This window comes from Adiantum capillus-veneris, chromosome 1 (assembly GCF_014529385.1).
Source record: "Adiantum capillus-veneris isolate H3 chromosome 1, ASM1452938v2, whole genome shotgun sequence".
Taxonomy (NCBI): Eukaryota; Viridiplantae; Streptophyta; class Polypodiopsida; order Polypodiales; family Pteridaceae; genus Adiantum; species Adiantum capillus-veneris.
In genome coordinates, this window is record NC_140931.1 from 72111456 (window position 1) to 72129608 (window position 18153).

The 18153-nt window shown below is 44.3% G+C and overlaps 1 protein-coding gene across 1 annotated transcript; it reads right to left on the reverse strand.

The window, feature by feature from the left end:
- Window positions 1–422: 422 nt before the first annotated feature.
- On the reverse strand, window positions 423–3740 carry LOC147464959 (pentatricopeptide repeat-containing protein At5g27110-like). Its single transcript, XM_086517249.1, has one exon. It carries the CDS (start codon window positions 3481–3483, stop codon window positions 562–564), a length of 2922 nt encoding a protein of 973 aa, XP_086373375.1. The 5' UTR covers window positions 3484–3740; the 3' UTR covers window positions 423–561.
- Between the last annotated feature and the right edge of the window lie 14413 nt (window positions 3741–18153).

Sequence of the window (18153 nt, forward strand, 5' to 3'; positions counted from 1 at the left end):
CTACAAGGCTGAGGTGAATAGCAAGGCAATTCAGATACGACTGTGCCCTACCCTATACCCTGACTCTTCATTCTTTCTAGGCATGCCTTGATTTTATATTTTTTCTAGGCAGGTCTGGGCGTCGGGTGCCTTTACCATCATTAATCTTATGCAGGCAAGGACAGGCGAGCATGACTTTATTTGTTGCTTGTTTGGCTACTCCCTCCTCCCATTCTATGTGCCTTCCTCTTCCTCTTCCTCTTCGGAGAGTTTTTCCCATTGCATTCCAATGCAACTTATGCAAGCACTGTCTCTTAACTCTCAAAGAAAACTTAGGAGGTATCCTTGTATGGGCCAAAGCGTGTCCAATGGTACACTTCCACTACCTAGCTAGCTATCAAAGTGCTAGTTGGCACCAAAGTGCTAGACAAAGAGGCAGTATGTTTATTTTTTGCCAATTCAAAGTTTATTGTCAAGAGCTCTTCAAAGATACACTCAAGAGTGCAAACTTTATGCCAAAAGAATTTTATTATACATGACACTATCACACAGACATGCTTGCTCGCACATATCCATGGATGGCTATTTTGTTGCAATTGCTATTTTTTCGCTATGTGACATTTGATTAACTATGGCTTTCAACTCAGTATCAATGCATTTGGTTTGTGCATGTTTTGTATCATGAACACTGTTGCTCCACCAACTACACATTGGTTTCTTCCTGTCCTGAGTTCTCATGGCTTCAACGTTTTTGGCCTGGTCTTCCATGTCAGCCGCTGCATACAGATTCGACATGAGGACATAAGCTGGCCCATCACTTTTATTCAAAATTACTGCCTGTTCAAAAGCCCACCCTCCCACATTCACATCTGCCGATTTTCGGCATGAGCCCAACAATGCATGCCAAACAGCGGTATAATCAGAAGATGGCATCTCCTGCATAAGCCTTACTGCCTTTTCTAGGTGACCTGCCCGCCCAAAAAGGTCAATCATGGACGTGTAGCACTCTATACTTGGCTTCAGACCATATTTGGTGTACATATCAAGAAAAAGTGTTTGGCCCTCTTCTAGTAGACCTCGATGACTGCATACATTAAGCACACAAGTACACGTCACTGCATTTGGCAAGATGCCATCACACTCCATCTTTTCAAGGCAGTCCAATGCTTCCTCTGCTTCACCTTCTTGTGCATAGCCTGCAATCAGTGAGTTCCAAGAGATAACATTCCGGGAAGGCAGTTTCTCAAGCACCCATCGTGCCTCTGAAACATTACCACACTTAGCATACATGTCCACAAGCGCGTTACCCAGCACAATATCATTTTGTAACAAGCCTTGCCTCCCAAGCTTAACATGGATTTCTTTCCCCCTGACAGCAGCTTTCATAGTGGCACAAGCTTTTAAGACATACACAGACGTCACTGCATCTGGCAGGATGCCCTCGTGATGCATCTGCTCAAGGCGATTCAATGCTCGCTCAGCTTCACCTTCTTGTACATATCCTGCGATCAAAGCATTCCAAGAGATAACATCCTGATAAGGAAGTTCCTCAAACACCTGTCGTGCCTCTGAAATGTCACCACACTTGGCATACATGTCCACAAGTGCACCACCCAGCACAATATCATTCTGCAACAACCCCTGCCTTACAATCCCATCATGAATTTGTTTCCCCCTGTCAGCAGCTCTGATTATGGCAGAAGCTTTCAATGCGGAGGCATATGTCACTGCATCTGGCAGAATGCCCTCATGCTGCATCTCTTCAAAGCAGTTCAGGGCTTGCTCAGCTTGGCCTTCTTGCGCATATCCTGCAATTAGTGCATTCCATGAGATGACATCCCGAAAAGGGAGTTCGCTAAAAACTCTTTGTGCCTCTGAAACAGCTCCGCACTTGGCATACATGTCCACTAGCGCATTGCCTAGTGCAATCTCCCTCTGCAACCAGCCCTCCCTCACAACCTTATGGTGAATTTGCTTCCCCCTGTCAGCAGCTCTGATCATAGCACAAGCTTTTAAGGCGCACACATATGTCACTGCAGTTGGCATGATGCCCTCCTGCTGCATCTGTTCAATACAGCTCAATGCTTGCTCAGCCTCACCTTCTTGTGTATAACCTGCAATGAGTGCATTCCAGGTGACAGCATTCCGAAAAGGCAGTTCTTCAAGTACCTGTCGCGCCTCCAAAATAGCTCCGCACTTGGCATACATGTCCACTAGTGCACCCCCCAGAACAATATTGTTTTGCAACAACCCTTGCCTTGCAATATCACCATGGATTTGTTTTCCTCTGTCGGTAGCTTTTATTGTGGCACAAGCTTTTAAGGCACAGGCATATGTCACTGCATTTGGCAGGATACCCTCCTGACGCATCTGTTCAAGGCAACTCAATGCCTGCTCGGCTTCCCCTTCTTGTGAATAACCTGCAATCAGTGCATTCCAAGAGACAACGTCTCGAGAGGTGAGTTTTTCAAAAACCCATTGAGCCTCTGAAAAGTTATTGCACTTGCCATACATGTCCACCAGGGCACTGCCCAGCTCAATGTTGTGCTTGAACAGCCCCTGCCTTGTAATTTCACAGTGAATTTGGTTACCTGTGTCAAAAGCTCTGACCATGGCACATGCTTTTAAGACACAGATATACGTCACTGCATTTGGAAAGTTAGCCTCATGCTGCATCTCTTCAAGGCAGTTCAAGACTTGCTCAAGCTCACCTTCTTGTGCATAACCTGCAATCAGTGCATTCCAAGTGACAACATTCCGAAGAGGTAGCTCATTGAGCACCCGCCGGGCCTCTGAAAACTCTCTGCACTTTACATACATGTCCACAAGAGCACCACCAAGAACAATGTTGTTTTGCAATAACCCCTGCCTGGAAATTTTGTAATGGAGTCGTTTCCCTCTTTCGATAGCTCTGCTTGTGGCGCAAGCTTTTAAGGCACAAACATAGGTGACTGCATTTGGGAGGATGCCCTCACTCTGCATTTGTTCGAGCAATTTTAAAGCATGCTGGCATTGCCCCTCATTGACATAGCCTGAAATGAGTGCAGTCCAAGTCATCACATCTTTGCTCTTATGCGTGTCAAGTAATGACTTTGCCTTCCCAAGCTCCCCACATGTTGCATACATGGTCACTAAAGCATCTGAGCACTCTTCAAGAAAGCCCCTTTGCCCAAGATCATGGTGTATGCTGGTGCCGGTGACGAGATCTTTGCTCCACGTGCAAGCCCTAAGCGAGGTAATGAAAGAATTGGTTTCAAAATCTCGACTTTCAAGCTCTCCATTGAAATGGCATTCATAACCCCAGCTATCCCTCCACAATACCCTCTCAGTAAAATTAAGTGTGAACTCTGGGTGCCTTATAATTGGCTTGCTGTTGTGGTCATTGGAGAAAATTGACAAATTTGTAAAGAAAACCTTCCATAAGAAATCCGTTCTGCTGTCAGGTATCTTGCTATCCTCTTTGGCTGTCCCGCAACTCGGTACATGATGGATTGTAGCAGCCATGTTGCAGTATATTTCAACTTTCTGCGAGCAGGTGCGTGAGGGTGCGGGCAGGAAAGACACATGTCAGAAGAGTAGCAGCAATGACCAAGAACCCGGTTTTTGCAACAGAGTACTTCTGCTGCGAACGCTTGTGTCGGACACTTTAGATTACTCGTGCTTCCTCCGCACTCTTCGTAGTCGAATGGCACTGAGCGCGCAACCGATAATTATGGTGATGGCTTGCTAATAAGAAAGTGCGTGACAATAGGCTACATTTGTTGTTCACAGCCACTTTACATTCTGGTTTTTGGCCTGCCCAAAGGGGTAAGGCCTTAGTGATGCCTCCCCCGTTTTTTGCTAATGAAAAAAGAGAGGTTATTTTTTTTTAATTATATCTTTTTTTTAATGGATGAAAGAGATGGACTATACATACAACCAAATTTATTTTGGGAAGAAATCTCATGAGTTATGTATATAACATATCTACTTATTTAGTTTATTGTATATTGTAGTTGGCCAATACTCAAAGAACCCAAAATTGGTCTTGGTCTAATCTTTGAAAAGTCATGTCTCTTACCTGTGTGCACTTCCTGCAAACCCCCCCGAAAAACAAGAGAAAAAAAGTGATAAAATCACAAGACCTACCTAGAGGGCTTTGTTGAGTATGCAAGCCCTTGTGCGTCTAGCCTGTGGGAACACTACTTATCACATGTAGGTAGGTTCAGCGGCAAGTCAAGTGGTGCATGGCAAATTTGCCTTTATATTAGGGTTGATTTTACAAGCAATTAATCAATCAAAAAGACGTGTGTTCTTCAAGTTGTATCTCTCTCTCTCTCTCTCTCTCTCTCTCTCTCTCTCTCTCTCTCTCTCTCTCTCTCTGCACGCCTGCACCTTCGCCTAGCCATGGCTCCCCACCGGTGGCAACCTCCATAGCCCGTTGCACCTATCAACTGATATCAGAGCCCTTGAGGCTTGTGCTCGAGAAGCTTGGCGGGAGCGGCCGCTTGCAAAAGGGAGCACCATCACGTCGACCTGCAGCAAACCGAACAAACCCGCCATCAACAAGGTCGCCTTGGCGTGCTGATGAAATTTCGACACACTTTTGCCTGCTATTTCACCCTCTGCAGCCTGTTGCGATCGCATCTTTCATTGGCGTTGTTTGCTACTACAGAATTCGCCATTTCTGTTTTCTATTTCCTGTTTATTAAACTGTCCACCTTATTTGAAGTCTTTGGATTTAAGTGAGAGCCCATTCAAATTGTCACACCAGCAAGTCTTGCATGCAACCCATTGAAGGGCTTCTCAAGTCAATGTGTGACTCGACCAAGGTTTTGACAACATCTGAAGACTGTAGCTTCTCTTTAGAAAGATTCGGTTTTGAGAGCACGGTGCTCAGCAGTGATAATCGGCAAACAATAAACAGGTTCAACAGTATATTGAGAAGCTACAAGGTAAGTTTTCCAAAGACGTCTAGCAAGATCTCCAAATGGTGGCAAAGAGGATCTTCTCGAGGTTTTGGATGTTCTCACGGTCTGCTAAGCAACGATTACAACAAGGGAAGTCCAAAGTTTTCACAGCATATCAAAGCAAAAGGAAAAGTAAAGACTCACTCAACAATTTACTTGAATCATTGGGTAGATCAACAAAGAATTCAAAATTGTTCAGTGTCATAGATTTGTCAACTTTAGTCTATGGTCAAAACAATCATACTTTTTTTAGTCAAAACCTTGTTGTCAATCATTATCATGCTTGTCAGTTGTCATCATGTCGAAATTGTACGGGTTATAGACACTGCCATGAAATAAAATGGTAAGACCACCCCTTTGTTGTTTTGGTCGAGTTTTGGTCTATCTCACACTGATGGTTGTTTGAGGAAAGTACACACACACACCTATGCTATAGTCAAGGGGGGGACTTCTACTCATGGTTTCAGGTAAATGAACTCTGCCATGGTCTGTCTGTTTCGAGTCCATTGTCAGTGGTTTGTGCTTGAGGGGGGGCGGGGGGGGGGGGGGGGTGTTGTTGGGTATGCAAGATCTTGTGCGTCTAGCCTGTGGGAACACTGCTTATCACATGCAGGTAGGTTCAGTGGCAAGTCAAGTGGTGCATGGCAAATTTGCCTTTATATGTAGGGTTAATTTTACAAGCAATCAATCAATCAAAAAGGCGTGTGTTCTTCAAGCTATATCGAATCTCTTTCTCTCTCTTTCTCGATGCACGCGTGCACCTTCTCCTAGCCATGGCTCCCCACCGGTGGCAACCTCCACAGCCCACTGCACCTATCAGGCTTAAACTTAAACAATGATCGTTATACTTCATAAATATACACACATTGTCGATAATTGCATGCGTGAAAGCTAGGTCGAGGGTATTATACTATTTTATGGCCATCAAATAGTGTGTGAGCCATCCTTCTATTGGCAAGAAAGATCATGACCACGAAAAAGAAAAACTCTCTCTCTCTCTCTCTCTCTCTCTCTCTCTCTCTCTCTCTCTCTCTCTCTCTCTCGTGTACTCTCTTGCACACCATAGCTATGGCCGCCTTATGTCATATTTTCTCCCTTACATAACCCAAGGTTGCGCCATTGAGCTCGTCTCACCTTGTCTACCTCCAGCTATTGCTTGTTGCTGCTTCTTGAGCTTGTATGCTATTTGCTTTTCTTGTGTGCGGCCACTCCACGATCGGTCTACCTGTGCCTCTTTACCGACCTTAGTCCATCTCTGGCATGTTGTCTTATTCTACCCAAAATCGATGTCTGCAATCTTTGGCTCCAGGAACTGTGTAAAGACAATCTGGGCAACGAGAAATGGTGTGCGCTTTATCATGAGCTTTGCTATTAGCAGGAGGAGAACCTATTAGAGCAAAGACTTTGGAGGATCTTGGCAATGAAAATGAGTCAGGAATGCCATGGCGTTCTGCCTGCAAGCTCCAATTATTGAAACCCCATATATGATTCACAAATTTCATTTAATCAAAATCGCTACATGTCTCACCTTGCAGCTTGAATATCTTTGATGTCTCTTGGAAGTATTCCTATGACATTAGACGCAAGCCCACCTGAAAAAATATTTGCACTCTATACATGTCATATCATCAATAGTGGCTTCAACGTAGGCGTCAAACATTAACCAGCCTCTCACAAGTTCTTGAACCCCCTGCAGTGCCATTTTTTTAAACGAAAAGCGAAGACATAAAACGATTGCACAGTGGACGACATAGTTTCTATGAATGGTGGATAGCACAACAAAATTTTTGGTTGAAGCGTCTTGCATATAGAGCCTATAAAGGTCTAACCTCTCTCTCTCTCTCTCTCTCTCTCTCTCTCTCTCTCACACACACACACACACACACACACACATTCATCATAATCGAGTGAAAACCTAAAAATTCAAGAGGACGTGGATGTAGGAGGATTTATATTATTGCATGGAGAGAGGAGAGAGATGCACTCGACCACAAGGTGAGCTCCGCTCAGCTCAATGATCTTTAGGAAAGCCCAATTCACTTCAAATTCTATCAATAGCCCCGCATTGAGCTTGCAGGCTCACTGGCATGTACAGCTGATGCACTATTATGTATGTTGCAACACATGTAAATGAGCAACATACATTCGTAAGTGCATCAAGAAGAGTGTCTTAAGTAGGTTTGAGAGTCGTAGTAATACTTTCGTGAGTAGGGGGGCCCAATTCATTTTTATTCGATTATTAGAGGGAATCACAAAGGATGTTATTTGAGTCACAGAGAATCTGTTAGAGATGCCCTCTCTTTTTTCTCACTCTCGAGTCTCTCTCTACATGCACTACCACTTTGGAAGAGATTGTGTGTGTGCATTCTCTCTCTCTCTCTCTCTCTCCCCGGATAGTTTCCTACGACGTTAAAACTCTCTTCGTCTTCTTCTTCTTCTTCTCTCTCTCTCTCGCTCGCTCTCTCTCAGAAAGTTGTTTGATGTGTTTCAGAGGGGATTGGACAAATGCAGCACACAATCAGTCTTGCACCGATGGTTGTCAACTGCAATGGAGGAGAGGGGCGAGGCGATGGCGGGCGAGAGGGAGGGAGAGAGAGACACGAGAAGGAGGATGGGTGACGCAAGGCGAGGGGAGGGGTATATTCTCCACTGATGTATTTCTTTTAACAGCTCCCCGTGGGCATAGCAAATGTAGGCAGAGTTGAGAGAAGGTGCTGAGAGGTTTGAGAGCAGGGATTAAAGAGGGCGTGGGAGGATTAGAGGTGGAGGGGTAGTTTAAGTAGCTCCCCCCCGCCCCCCCGTTGAGGCCCGCTCTCTTCGCAGATCTAGGCTAGTAGTATGTCATCTCGCTCAAGGCATTTGGACAGTGGTGTGCCCACAAGCAAGCTCAAACACTATTACCTCCTTTGTCTCCAGCTTTGTTTGCAGGCCCTGAAGCACTGTGAAAACTGTTGCATTATGAGGTGGACCGTACAAAGTCATCAACAAGCTGATATCGAAGCTTCTCTCTGTAGGTGCCTATAGGGATTTGGAAAGATATCGGGTGTCGATGGTCACAAGGGCGGCTAACATCATCCCCACACACAACAAAGGAACTGTAGCAAAAGAGGAGAAAGAAATATGAGATTTGCTACGTCAAAGCATGAGAGAGTTGGAAGGTCTTGTGACAACACGAAGTGTCACAAACTGTGACGTGCATGCCCACAACAGACATACACACTCTCTGTTGTCTACACCCGAAATCCGGCTGATTGCTGACGTGACACTGCTGTACGGACAGGGTCCCGCAAATTCCGGCGAAGATCGCGGAACTGCCACATGGCAGGTTATATGGATGCCAGTGAAAATTGCGAAGACTGAATTGTTTTCAGATTTGCTTTTTGGACATGCTTTTTGAAAATCTCATGCAGTCTTTAGAAGCTGCTTTATTTTACATTAAGCAAGAATGAGAGAGAAAGAGTCTCTTGCTTTATTTTTCCAGGAGCTTTTAACTTGAAGCTTTTGGGGGTTTTTGATTTTCAGCTTTTGGGGGCTTTGCTTTTAGCATCCCTTTGTATTCTTTAGATAAGTAGGCAGGGCCACACAAATCATAGCATCTAGACAGAGTCTGAGTGTGAACGTCTGCCCGCACTCTTGTACTTTGAACACATATTAATACATAAAGAAATATCGAAAGGGGCGTCAGTCTTTGGGACCTATATCTCTATGCACGGAACTCCGTCGGGCCAGTGTCGAATCAATTGTGAACTGTGAATTTTTCTAAAGTGTTTATTTGTGTTGTCGCGGTAGATTCTCGACTTGGAGTGTCCAAGTCTGTTACACGAAGACTCGTGAGCAGAGACTTGCGAGCAACCTTCGGACTCTTCCCAGGCTCCCAGTTTGCCCCCTATGAAGCTTCAGCCTCGGACAGTGTAAGAATTGATTAGTTTCTCCAATAGAGTCTACTTGTTTCTTTTATGGAAAATGGATGCCTTGACATTCAATTTGCATTTGTACAAATGAATGTTGCTACGACTCTTTGCTGGCCTTTGTCATAAAGTATTTGGTAGTGCTGAAAAATGCTTGTTCTTTAAGTTTTCTGTGCTGTGTAAGGGACATTTTTTACTCTTTTGTCATTGAAAGGGCAATGTTAAATTTTTCCTTTCTATCCAGAAGGGCATACTTCTTACATACCTGTCTTTTGACATTTTGAGTTGCCTGTCAAATCCTAACACTGACCTCGGGTTGCGGAGGGTGGTTGCCAGCTAGGAGAATCATGAGGGGGCTATGTTAGGTTGCTAGCCCAACCGATATCATTGTCGAGAGTTGAACAGACATGCATGCAGGGGGGAGAGAGAGAGAGAGAGAGAGAGAGAGAGAGAGAGAGAGAGAGAGAGATGTGCGCACGACACACACACAAGAAACTTCCAAAAACACTACAAGAGGTTGTGTGCTCTTGTGACGCTGTTAGCGACGGAAATACACTGGGTTTTTATAACCCCCGGCGTCGCTAAAACCGTCGCTAATAGCGTCGCTACGAGAGCGTCGCTATAAGTGTCGCTATATAGAGACGGTCATAGCAATGGTTATAGCGACGTTTACACAGAAGTCTATAGCGACGCTCATAGCGACGCTACAGAGCCATAAATAGCGACGGTTATAGCGACGCCCGAGAGAATTTTTTTTTGGTGACAGGGCATTGAATGCCCTGCCACCCATCAAGCATATTGTACTTGATTCACTTTTTAAAAAAAGTGCAAGGGTAGATAATAGACCCAAAATAGTCACCCACAAGACGCATTGTTTGCAAAATTGACAAGCATAAAATTGACAATTGTACACATCATAGGCAAAATGAATTGATTGGCAAATGTAATAATGACAATTGTACAACATCATAGGCATAAAGAATTGATTGGCAAAATGAACTGCGGTGAAAAATGTAATAATATACATGGTTCAAAAAGACGTATAAAATCCGTTTCATGATACATAAGCTATGAGAAACCCTAAACTAATGCTATTTAGCTACGGCTAAACTGACGTCGTCTAATCAGACGTCTCATCGCGTCCAAGCGGCGTATCTGTCGGATTCTGCAAAAAAAGACAATAAGACAGCTTTCAGTAAGTATAAACATATAACGACATTTATAAAACAATACAAAAAATAGAAAAGAGTAAACCCTAATACTAACCATGCCGCCGCGAGAACTTAGAATGTCGATCAGGGCGTTTAAGCCCTTCCTGCCTGCGTACTCGCGCTCGTACGGTGTGGGATCACGTCCTGTCATCGACCACTGTCAAAACATACAAAGATTTCATTATGTTAGAATTAAAAAACTCATAAATCCTAAACTATCGAACATAAAGAGCAATGCGAAAACACTTACAAAATCGGCCTCAAATGATGCCCATCCATCGCTCCCCAAGTGGTGCGAGCTCCCTGCCTCTACTCGCGCTCTGGCTGCATCCTTTTGTTGCTTCCACTTGTCGGGATTCTCGCGCGCTGCTTTTTTCGCATTCTTCCAATCTTCTTTGGCCAGCCAATCTGGCCTGTTCCACCCATGCTTGATTGCTTTTTGCACTTCGGAACGCTTGTGTTTGCAGTATTCGCGCATTCGAATCTTCATCAGGTCTTCATTGAAGCGTTGATCCCGTGTTGGAACGGGAAACTCATCATGAAGTATGCTGATGACTTTGTTTTTTAAATCACTTGGTACTTCACTCCATTTGTTTAGTATGTAGTGTCTAAACAGCTGAGAGCAAAGACCACGCATGCGCGAGATCACCTTCTTGCCGTCATCATCCATGATGATGCCGCCGCTGAAGTCGACGGAGTAAGGCAAGCCCTCTGGCCGGTGACGAGTGAACCTGGGTGTCCCGACAGGGGTCTCTAGAGGCGTGTCGATGGGGGTACGGACGTCAGGTGTCTCCACCGGCGTCTGGGCCCCGAAGCGAGGAGTGTCGAGTGGGGTGGCTCCTGGCGGAGTAGGTAGAGGTGTGTAGCTGCTAGGAACAGTCAGCCGTGCAAAACCTGGCGTAGATGGCGATGATGTGGCCTCGTTGGGAATGTGCTCTGCATGATCATCCCCCGAGCTGTCAGAGGCTACATCTTGTGGGCTCACATATGCTGCTTGACCAAAGCGCCTGCGAACACGTCTATTGGGTTGCAAGATTGCTGCTTGTTGGCCAGCGTCAGAGTCCGACGAGTTATAATTGGCAACAACTCGATCTATAATAGATGGATCGAACTCGCCAAATTCGCGAGCGTGCTGCAAAGAAACACGTCTTGTCCGTCGCACAGCATGCTTGCATTGATTACAAGGATATAAGACCCTCGTTGAGAGATAGGTGTTTCGGTTGGACGGTCCCACATCCTCGTCACTACTCATAATGAGGATAAAAATCTTATAACCTGGACAAAAAATTTAATATTCTATTGGCATTCTTCGTCTTATCTCTCTCTCTCTCTCTCTCTCTCTCTCTCTCTCTCTCTCTACCTCACATCCTCTAGTCATGTCCAATCCCCGCACACCTCGGTCTAGAGGTGCACGGAGATCAGAACCACCGGGTTATAATCTCGTCTTTATTGGTCAATACCTATATTTGTGGGTACAAGAAATCTACAGACCCACGTCTACATGATACTGCATGTAGTGGACAAAACCCCTTTGCCTCTTCTCTAGCTGTAGCACTTCACAGCATCTTAACATCTTTTCACAGTAGATCTTTTCACTGTTTGTCTAACTCTAAACCCTAAACCGTTAGTAATTCTTGCGTGGACTCGATCTAACCTAAATAAGCGTAAATCTAAATAAACGTAAATCTAACTAAAAATAAACTTAAATCTAATTTAACGTAAGTCTATATCTAACCTAATCTTTAACGTCTTTTGGGATAGTTTCCTACGACGTTAAAACTCTCTTCTTCTTGTGTGTGTGTGTGTGTGTGTGTGTGGGTAAACCTAAATAAACCTAAGTCTAATCTAATATAACATAAATCTAAATCTAACGTAAATTATGCTGTATTAAAAACAAAGAACTAAACTAACAGGGATTATAAGAACCTTAAAACTGATTTAACACATAATTTTTCACATAACTCGGCAAGAGTTGGCATTTTCATCACTAAAGATGTGAGAGTTAACTTCCGGCGGTGACGCTGCCTCATCTCCATCCACATCTGACGACAGCAATTTGCCCTTTGGACCGTTCTTGCTCTTGTTACTAACTTTGAAGTTGCTGTTGAATGACTAGAGGTTGTCTAGATGGTCATTGTCGGGGATGTAGTGACTCTTGTCGCCTTGAAGATCCACCTTCTTCCCTATCTTCTAAAGACATTTCACCAGTACTTTTGGATCGACGGAGCCCACCATGAGTGAAGGTAGCAATACCCTATATTCCATTGAGGTCTTTCTTCACCCGCTTCATGCAGGCATCGCAGTCTATGGAGACCTAAATCTAATCTAATATAACGTAAATCTAAATCTAGCGTAAATAAACGTAAATCTAATTAAAAATAAACCTAAATATAATCTAATTTAACTTAAATAAACCTAAATCTAATTTAACGTAAGTCTACATCTAACCTAATCTTTAACGTCTTTTAGGATAGTTTCCTACGACGATATAACTCTCTTCTTCTTGTGTGTGTGCGCGTGTGTGTGCCAATAAAAAGAGATAAATGGTATAACCTTTCTATCACCCATGCCAAGTATGATAGATTGGTTATGCCATTTCCCTCTTGAATAATAGGTTTTGAGTTCAACTCCTCGTCGGCTAGATCTTTAGGTCTTTTAATTTTAATTAATTTCTTACGACATTAAATTAGTTTCTCTCTCAATATGTGTGCGTTTTTTTGTTTATGCATGTTTTCTCTCTCTTTTCCTCTCTCAATGTGTGCGTTTTTTGTTTATGCATGTTCTCTCTCTCTTTTCCTCTCTCAATGTGTGCGTTTTTTGTTTATGCATGCTCTCTCTCTCTTTTCATCTCTCAATGTGTGTGTGCATTCTTTGTTTATGTATGTGTGTGTGCGTTTTTGTTTATGTTTGTACTCTCTCTCTCTCTCTCTCTCTCTCTCTCTCTCAAAAACACTATGTGTGTGTGTGTGTGTGTGTGAGAGAGAGAGAGAGAGAGAGAGAGGGAGAGAGAAAGAGGGGAAGGGAACATGAGAGTGAGGAGAGGAAAGGAGCATACCTGGCTCTCCTTCCTCTCCTACGTGTGTGTGTGTGTGTGTGTGTGTGTGGAGAAAAGAGAGAGAGAGAGAGAGAGAGAGAGGGGGAGAGAGCGTTACCTGCTCTTTGCTTGAGGGCACCGAAAAACTCAGATCTGAGATCTGAGTTTTTGGGCGCTCTCTGTTATTTTTTTAGCCCAGCCGGCGTCGCTATGAGCATCGTAAATTTACTTGTAAATTTGCGACGCTCATAGCGACGCCGGGAAATTTTTTTTTGAGCGTCGCTGTGTGAGCGTCGCTAATATGAATAGCCTCTTGTAGTGAAATGAGCCTCTCTCTAAGATATCCTACGTTCAGTACGTTCAATACTCTCTCTCTATCCCTTTCCAGTTTCCTCCCTCAACCTCTCCGTTTCATCATTTTCTTGAGAGGCTTCGTGCTGCAAACAATGAATACCCACTACCCATCTGCCAATAAAAAATTAAGAAATAAAAAAATTTAACTCTCCTTTCTTGTTAGCAAAAAGGGGAGTCTTCGCCATGGCCTCACCCCTTTGGGATAGGCCAAAAACCACCATCACCACCATGATGTTCTCAACACGATGTATACAGCTCATGAACATAACCAAATGAACCACCTGTAGTGGGAGGCCCAAGAAAATGACGCCACATAGAGAGAGAGAGAGAGAGAATCGAAACGTTGGCAAATCCGTATCACATGTGTTGCACCGCGAGAATAAATGTCCCAACAACCAAAGCATGTTGAGCAGAGGAGAAGGCTAGAACACTATGAGCACATTATAAGAGATTCATGCCACATCATTCTACTACATACGATATCTTAATATCATGGGTAGGATTCATGCCACAGCCGGCCAAGTCAACAATTTTCGTAGACTAAGTACAAGCATGGAGCATTGCTACAGTACATTGAGTCTAAGACTGTCTCTCTAAATTTTTCATGGCAATACCGGCCTTCATGAGTGGCTACTGCAACTCTTAATCTTATACCTCCACATGCATTGTACCTACAACACCTTCTGCCTCTGATTGTCTGTGTGTGTACTCTACTCATCTCTGATGCTCTCTTGCTACATAGGAAATGCAAGCATGCAGATAATTGCAATGCACCTCCAGGACCCCGCGCTCTCCCCATTGTGGGCCACTTGCACCTGCTTGGACTCAAACCACGATCACTCCTTCTACCACACGAGCAAATCATATGGCCCCCTTAATCTGTCCCTCCACCTCGGCTCCTTTCCCGCCATTGTCGCCTCCTCTCCTGATGTCGGTATTTCAAGGGTTGATTAGCGAAGGCGATATTCAAAAGCTAATCGACTCTCCTAGCCAATGACTTTCTTGACCTGCTCTTTACGTTGATACCATTAAGCTTCAGCTGACGGATGCCAATTTAAGGGCCATTCTCATGGTAAGACATTTATAATTTTTTCTTCAATTCTAGGTGGGGTAGAGAGGAAGACTAAGAAGTCTACTCGAGTGTAGACATCGGACAGGCAATGGAGTACACGTAAGGCACTGGTTGTGAGTGGATAAAGCTTGGTGCAGCTAGTCCGAGCAGATTGGAGGTTCTGTACGTTGTGGCATGGATCCAGTTGCAGGCAACGAGAGGGAGAAAGGGAGGAGAGAGACCAAGGAGAGAAGAAAAGACACAGAGGTTAAAGTGGGGGGCAAGATAGCCGCCTCTTTTCTCTTTGTTTCTTAAAACAAGAAAATTTTTTAGGCTCCCAAAATTTTAAACTTAACTTCTTGATATCCCTCTAAAAGTAGTAAAAGGGGCTATCTCTACCTAACCCAACTTTGAAACTAGAAATTTATAGGTAGGCCTCGTGATTTCATCACTTGTTTTGGTTACATGTTGTTGCAAAGTGTTTGAAAAGCACAATGTTGTTTGCTTTCTTTTTTGCATAGTGTGAATATTGTAGAATTTGTGGCCATACTACAGTAGTAATATCCTATTTTCTCTCACGTGCGAAAATTGATTTGCATCAGTTATGCAAAAATCAATAGTAACGTAATAAGCTGTAATGTTTTCATGCCAAGCTTTAGGTCACGCTTGCTTCAACCCATAAATTGCTTTCTTCAAGAATAATATGCATTCTTGGAATGTCTCGCATCCTCTCATATCCTTTTGGATGCTCCGTATACAACTATTCTTGCAAGTCACCATGCAAGAAATCATTATTTACATCCATTTAATGCAAAACCCAACCATTTACTTTAGCTGCTACAATAATGGTACATAGGTTGAATGTCATAAGCAATGCCAGAAGTCTATGCATAGCCCTTTACTATCAATCTAGCTTTGTATCCACTTACTAAGCCATTTTCATTGTGCTTCACCTTGTAAGCCTACATCAAATCATATTCTTACCTTTTGGCAATGGCACCAAATCCCATATATTATAAGCATGAAGAGTCTCCACCTCCTCGATCATCCATAGCTTGATTCCACTTTGGATCTCCCACAACATCCTCAAAACAAGTAAGCTCTACATCTTGCACAATCTTTGACATATATGCACAATAATGAGCCATATAACTATCACAAGTTATTATTTGCATAGAATGTCTCACTCTCCTAGATCCACATGGTTTAGAATCACTCAATCTCCAAGATCCACATGGTTTAGAATAATGAGCCATATAACTATCACAAGTTATTATTTGCATAGAATGTCTCACTCTCCTAGATCCACATGGTTTAGAATCACTCAATCTCCAAGATCCACATGGTTTAGAATCACTACTAAGTGCCCTATTTTTTGGTTGCATCCTTCTTGCACCCAGACTCCTCACATAGAGTATACCAAACTCCTCATCAAGACTTTATTCTGAGCCACTTAAATCACCATCATCAAGATCTGCACTCAAACTTTGTATCCTTGGAGCATCATCGACCTTTTCTTTCCATTTCCTTGGTGCAATTGATGAACTTGCAAGACTTAATCTCTCACGTAGCCTGTTGCTCCATGGATTCTCAGCACGATAGAATTGTAGTATGTGGATCGTATAGTTCTGGAGCAATCCACGATCGCTTTTTGCAATCTCTGCTTTCCCTACTCTCTGTGCCTCCATAATTGCAGGGTCCGACTATCCGCTTGGATACAGATAATTAATTGACATGCGCTTGGCTGAGATTTTGAGCGTCATTCCTTAGTCAATGGTGCCAACATGGGGTTATATGTGCGAGTAAAGTCCAACATTATGTTGAACAGATGTAGGTCGATGTGTACTTGTCAGGACAAGGGTCCTACGGGGCAAGGCCCAACCTAGGGGGTTAGGGATCTAGGCCAAGGGCCTGGACTGGGGACCAGTGCGGACTGGGGATCCGCTTAGGGCAAGTGCTAGGAGCTAGCCTATATAAGGGGCGGTAGGGAGGAGGATCCTATGTTCAGTTACCCTAGGTCTTACACTGGTATCAGAGCAAGGTGGAGAGGAAGGGGGAAGGTGGAGCCATGGTGGAGGAGAAGGCATGGAGCTCTCTCTCTCTCAAGCATGGATCTCTTTCTTTCTCCCTCTCTTTCAAAATGTCCCTCTCTCCGGAGTCGTTTCTCTCTCCCTCGTTTTCCAGAGCAGGCCGTGCATGGTCTTGCAAGACCATGCAAGCCATGGGGTTCAAAGTCGGGGACGAGGCACACAGTGTGTGCATGAACCCCTGTCAAGCCGAGGCGACGAGGAAGTGGACCCCGTGTGCAGGACCTCTTGAGGCGAGGGGAGCGGGTGTGTCGACCGGCTCCAAATCAGCCGTAGTATAGCTTGACAGGAGCGCTTGGCCGAGCTGAGGAGATCCCGTCACTAGGGCGGGTGCAAAGGAGCCATGCAGAGCGACTAGCAGGCGACCCTGCTCTCGGCAGCGCTACAGAGAAGCCATCGCCAGCATTTATTTTTGTTTTTTGTTTTTGGGGTTCACAAGCGGGCGGTCGAAGTTTGCAAACCTTTACCCTAAGGGCCTTAGCCCATAGTAGCGACACCTCGTAGCATGCGCAGGATTTCAAGCCATGGCCGGAACGCATGTGCGATTTTTCCAAAATGCTTCCCTATGGAAGGCACGAAGCACAATTGTCCAAGGGCCACTTGAAGCTCAAGGCGCCAAGCACAGTCAATTTGCACTCCAATATGTCCAACCTACGCAACAAGATGGTCAAACCTAGATATTGACAGATCCCATCATGCCTTGACAAAGACGATTATGCTGATTGATTCGACGATCTTCGATGTGTTGATTGTGGTACTTGAGCATGGATCACGATTCAGTAGTGAACATTCGTACGGATACGAAAAGCATGGCATGCATGCTCATGCAAGGCACTGGCTATGGTTGCATGACATAGTCCAAAGTCAATTTCCCAGCAGGTATGCAGAGTCCCTTTCGCATTTTTGTCTTTTTATTTGTGTAAATTGTCACAAGTTGAAGAAATTTCAAGCAAGAAGTAGAGAAGGAGCATCGGCGTGAGTATTTACTCATGCAAGTGCATGAAGCCGGCAAGTCAGGTCGGTATAAGTTAGTAATACGGTATGCGAAATCTTTTGCATTTGTTTTGGTAAAGTTTTTGGAACATATTGCATCGCTATGTCGTGCACCAGACGTGCGTACCCTTTATGACGGAAAAGCACAAGCACGGCTTGTGACAATTACCGTAAGCGCCAAAAATTTGATTGGGTTAAAGATTGGAATCAAGCAAGGCTTGAGTACCAACCGCCTTGCTCCGCAGCACGGCTTCACAGTGGTTTCCTTTTGATGCAAAAGTATAGCCAATTTTCCATGTTTTGTAATCTCAAGGAGATTAGCACATCCTACTGCTTGACTTGATGCAGGAGGCCAGTTCTTCGGCATGGCCGACTCCTTCTCCATGTTTCTAGAAGCTGCCAGAGGCTGCTAGCCCAACATTACTGTCTGATTTCAGCTGAAATTACTCGACAAGGTCGATTCTTTATGTCCTTCTGTATGTCAACAATCGCCTCAGTTGGCTATCAGCAAGGCTTCAATTTATGCATCTTGCAGTGAAACTGCCCACGGTTTGGCATATGCTATGCACATACTAACTTGGGAGGGA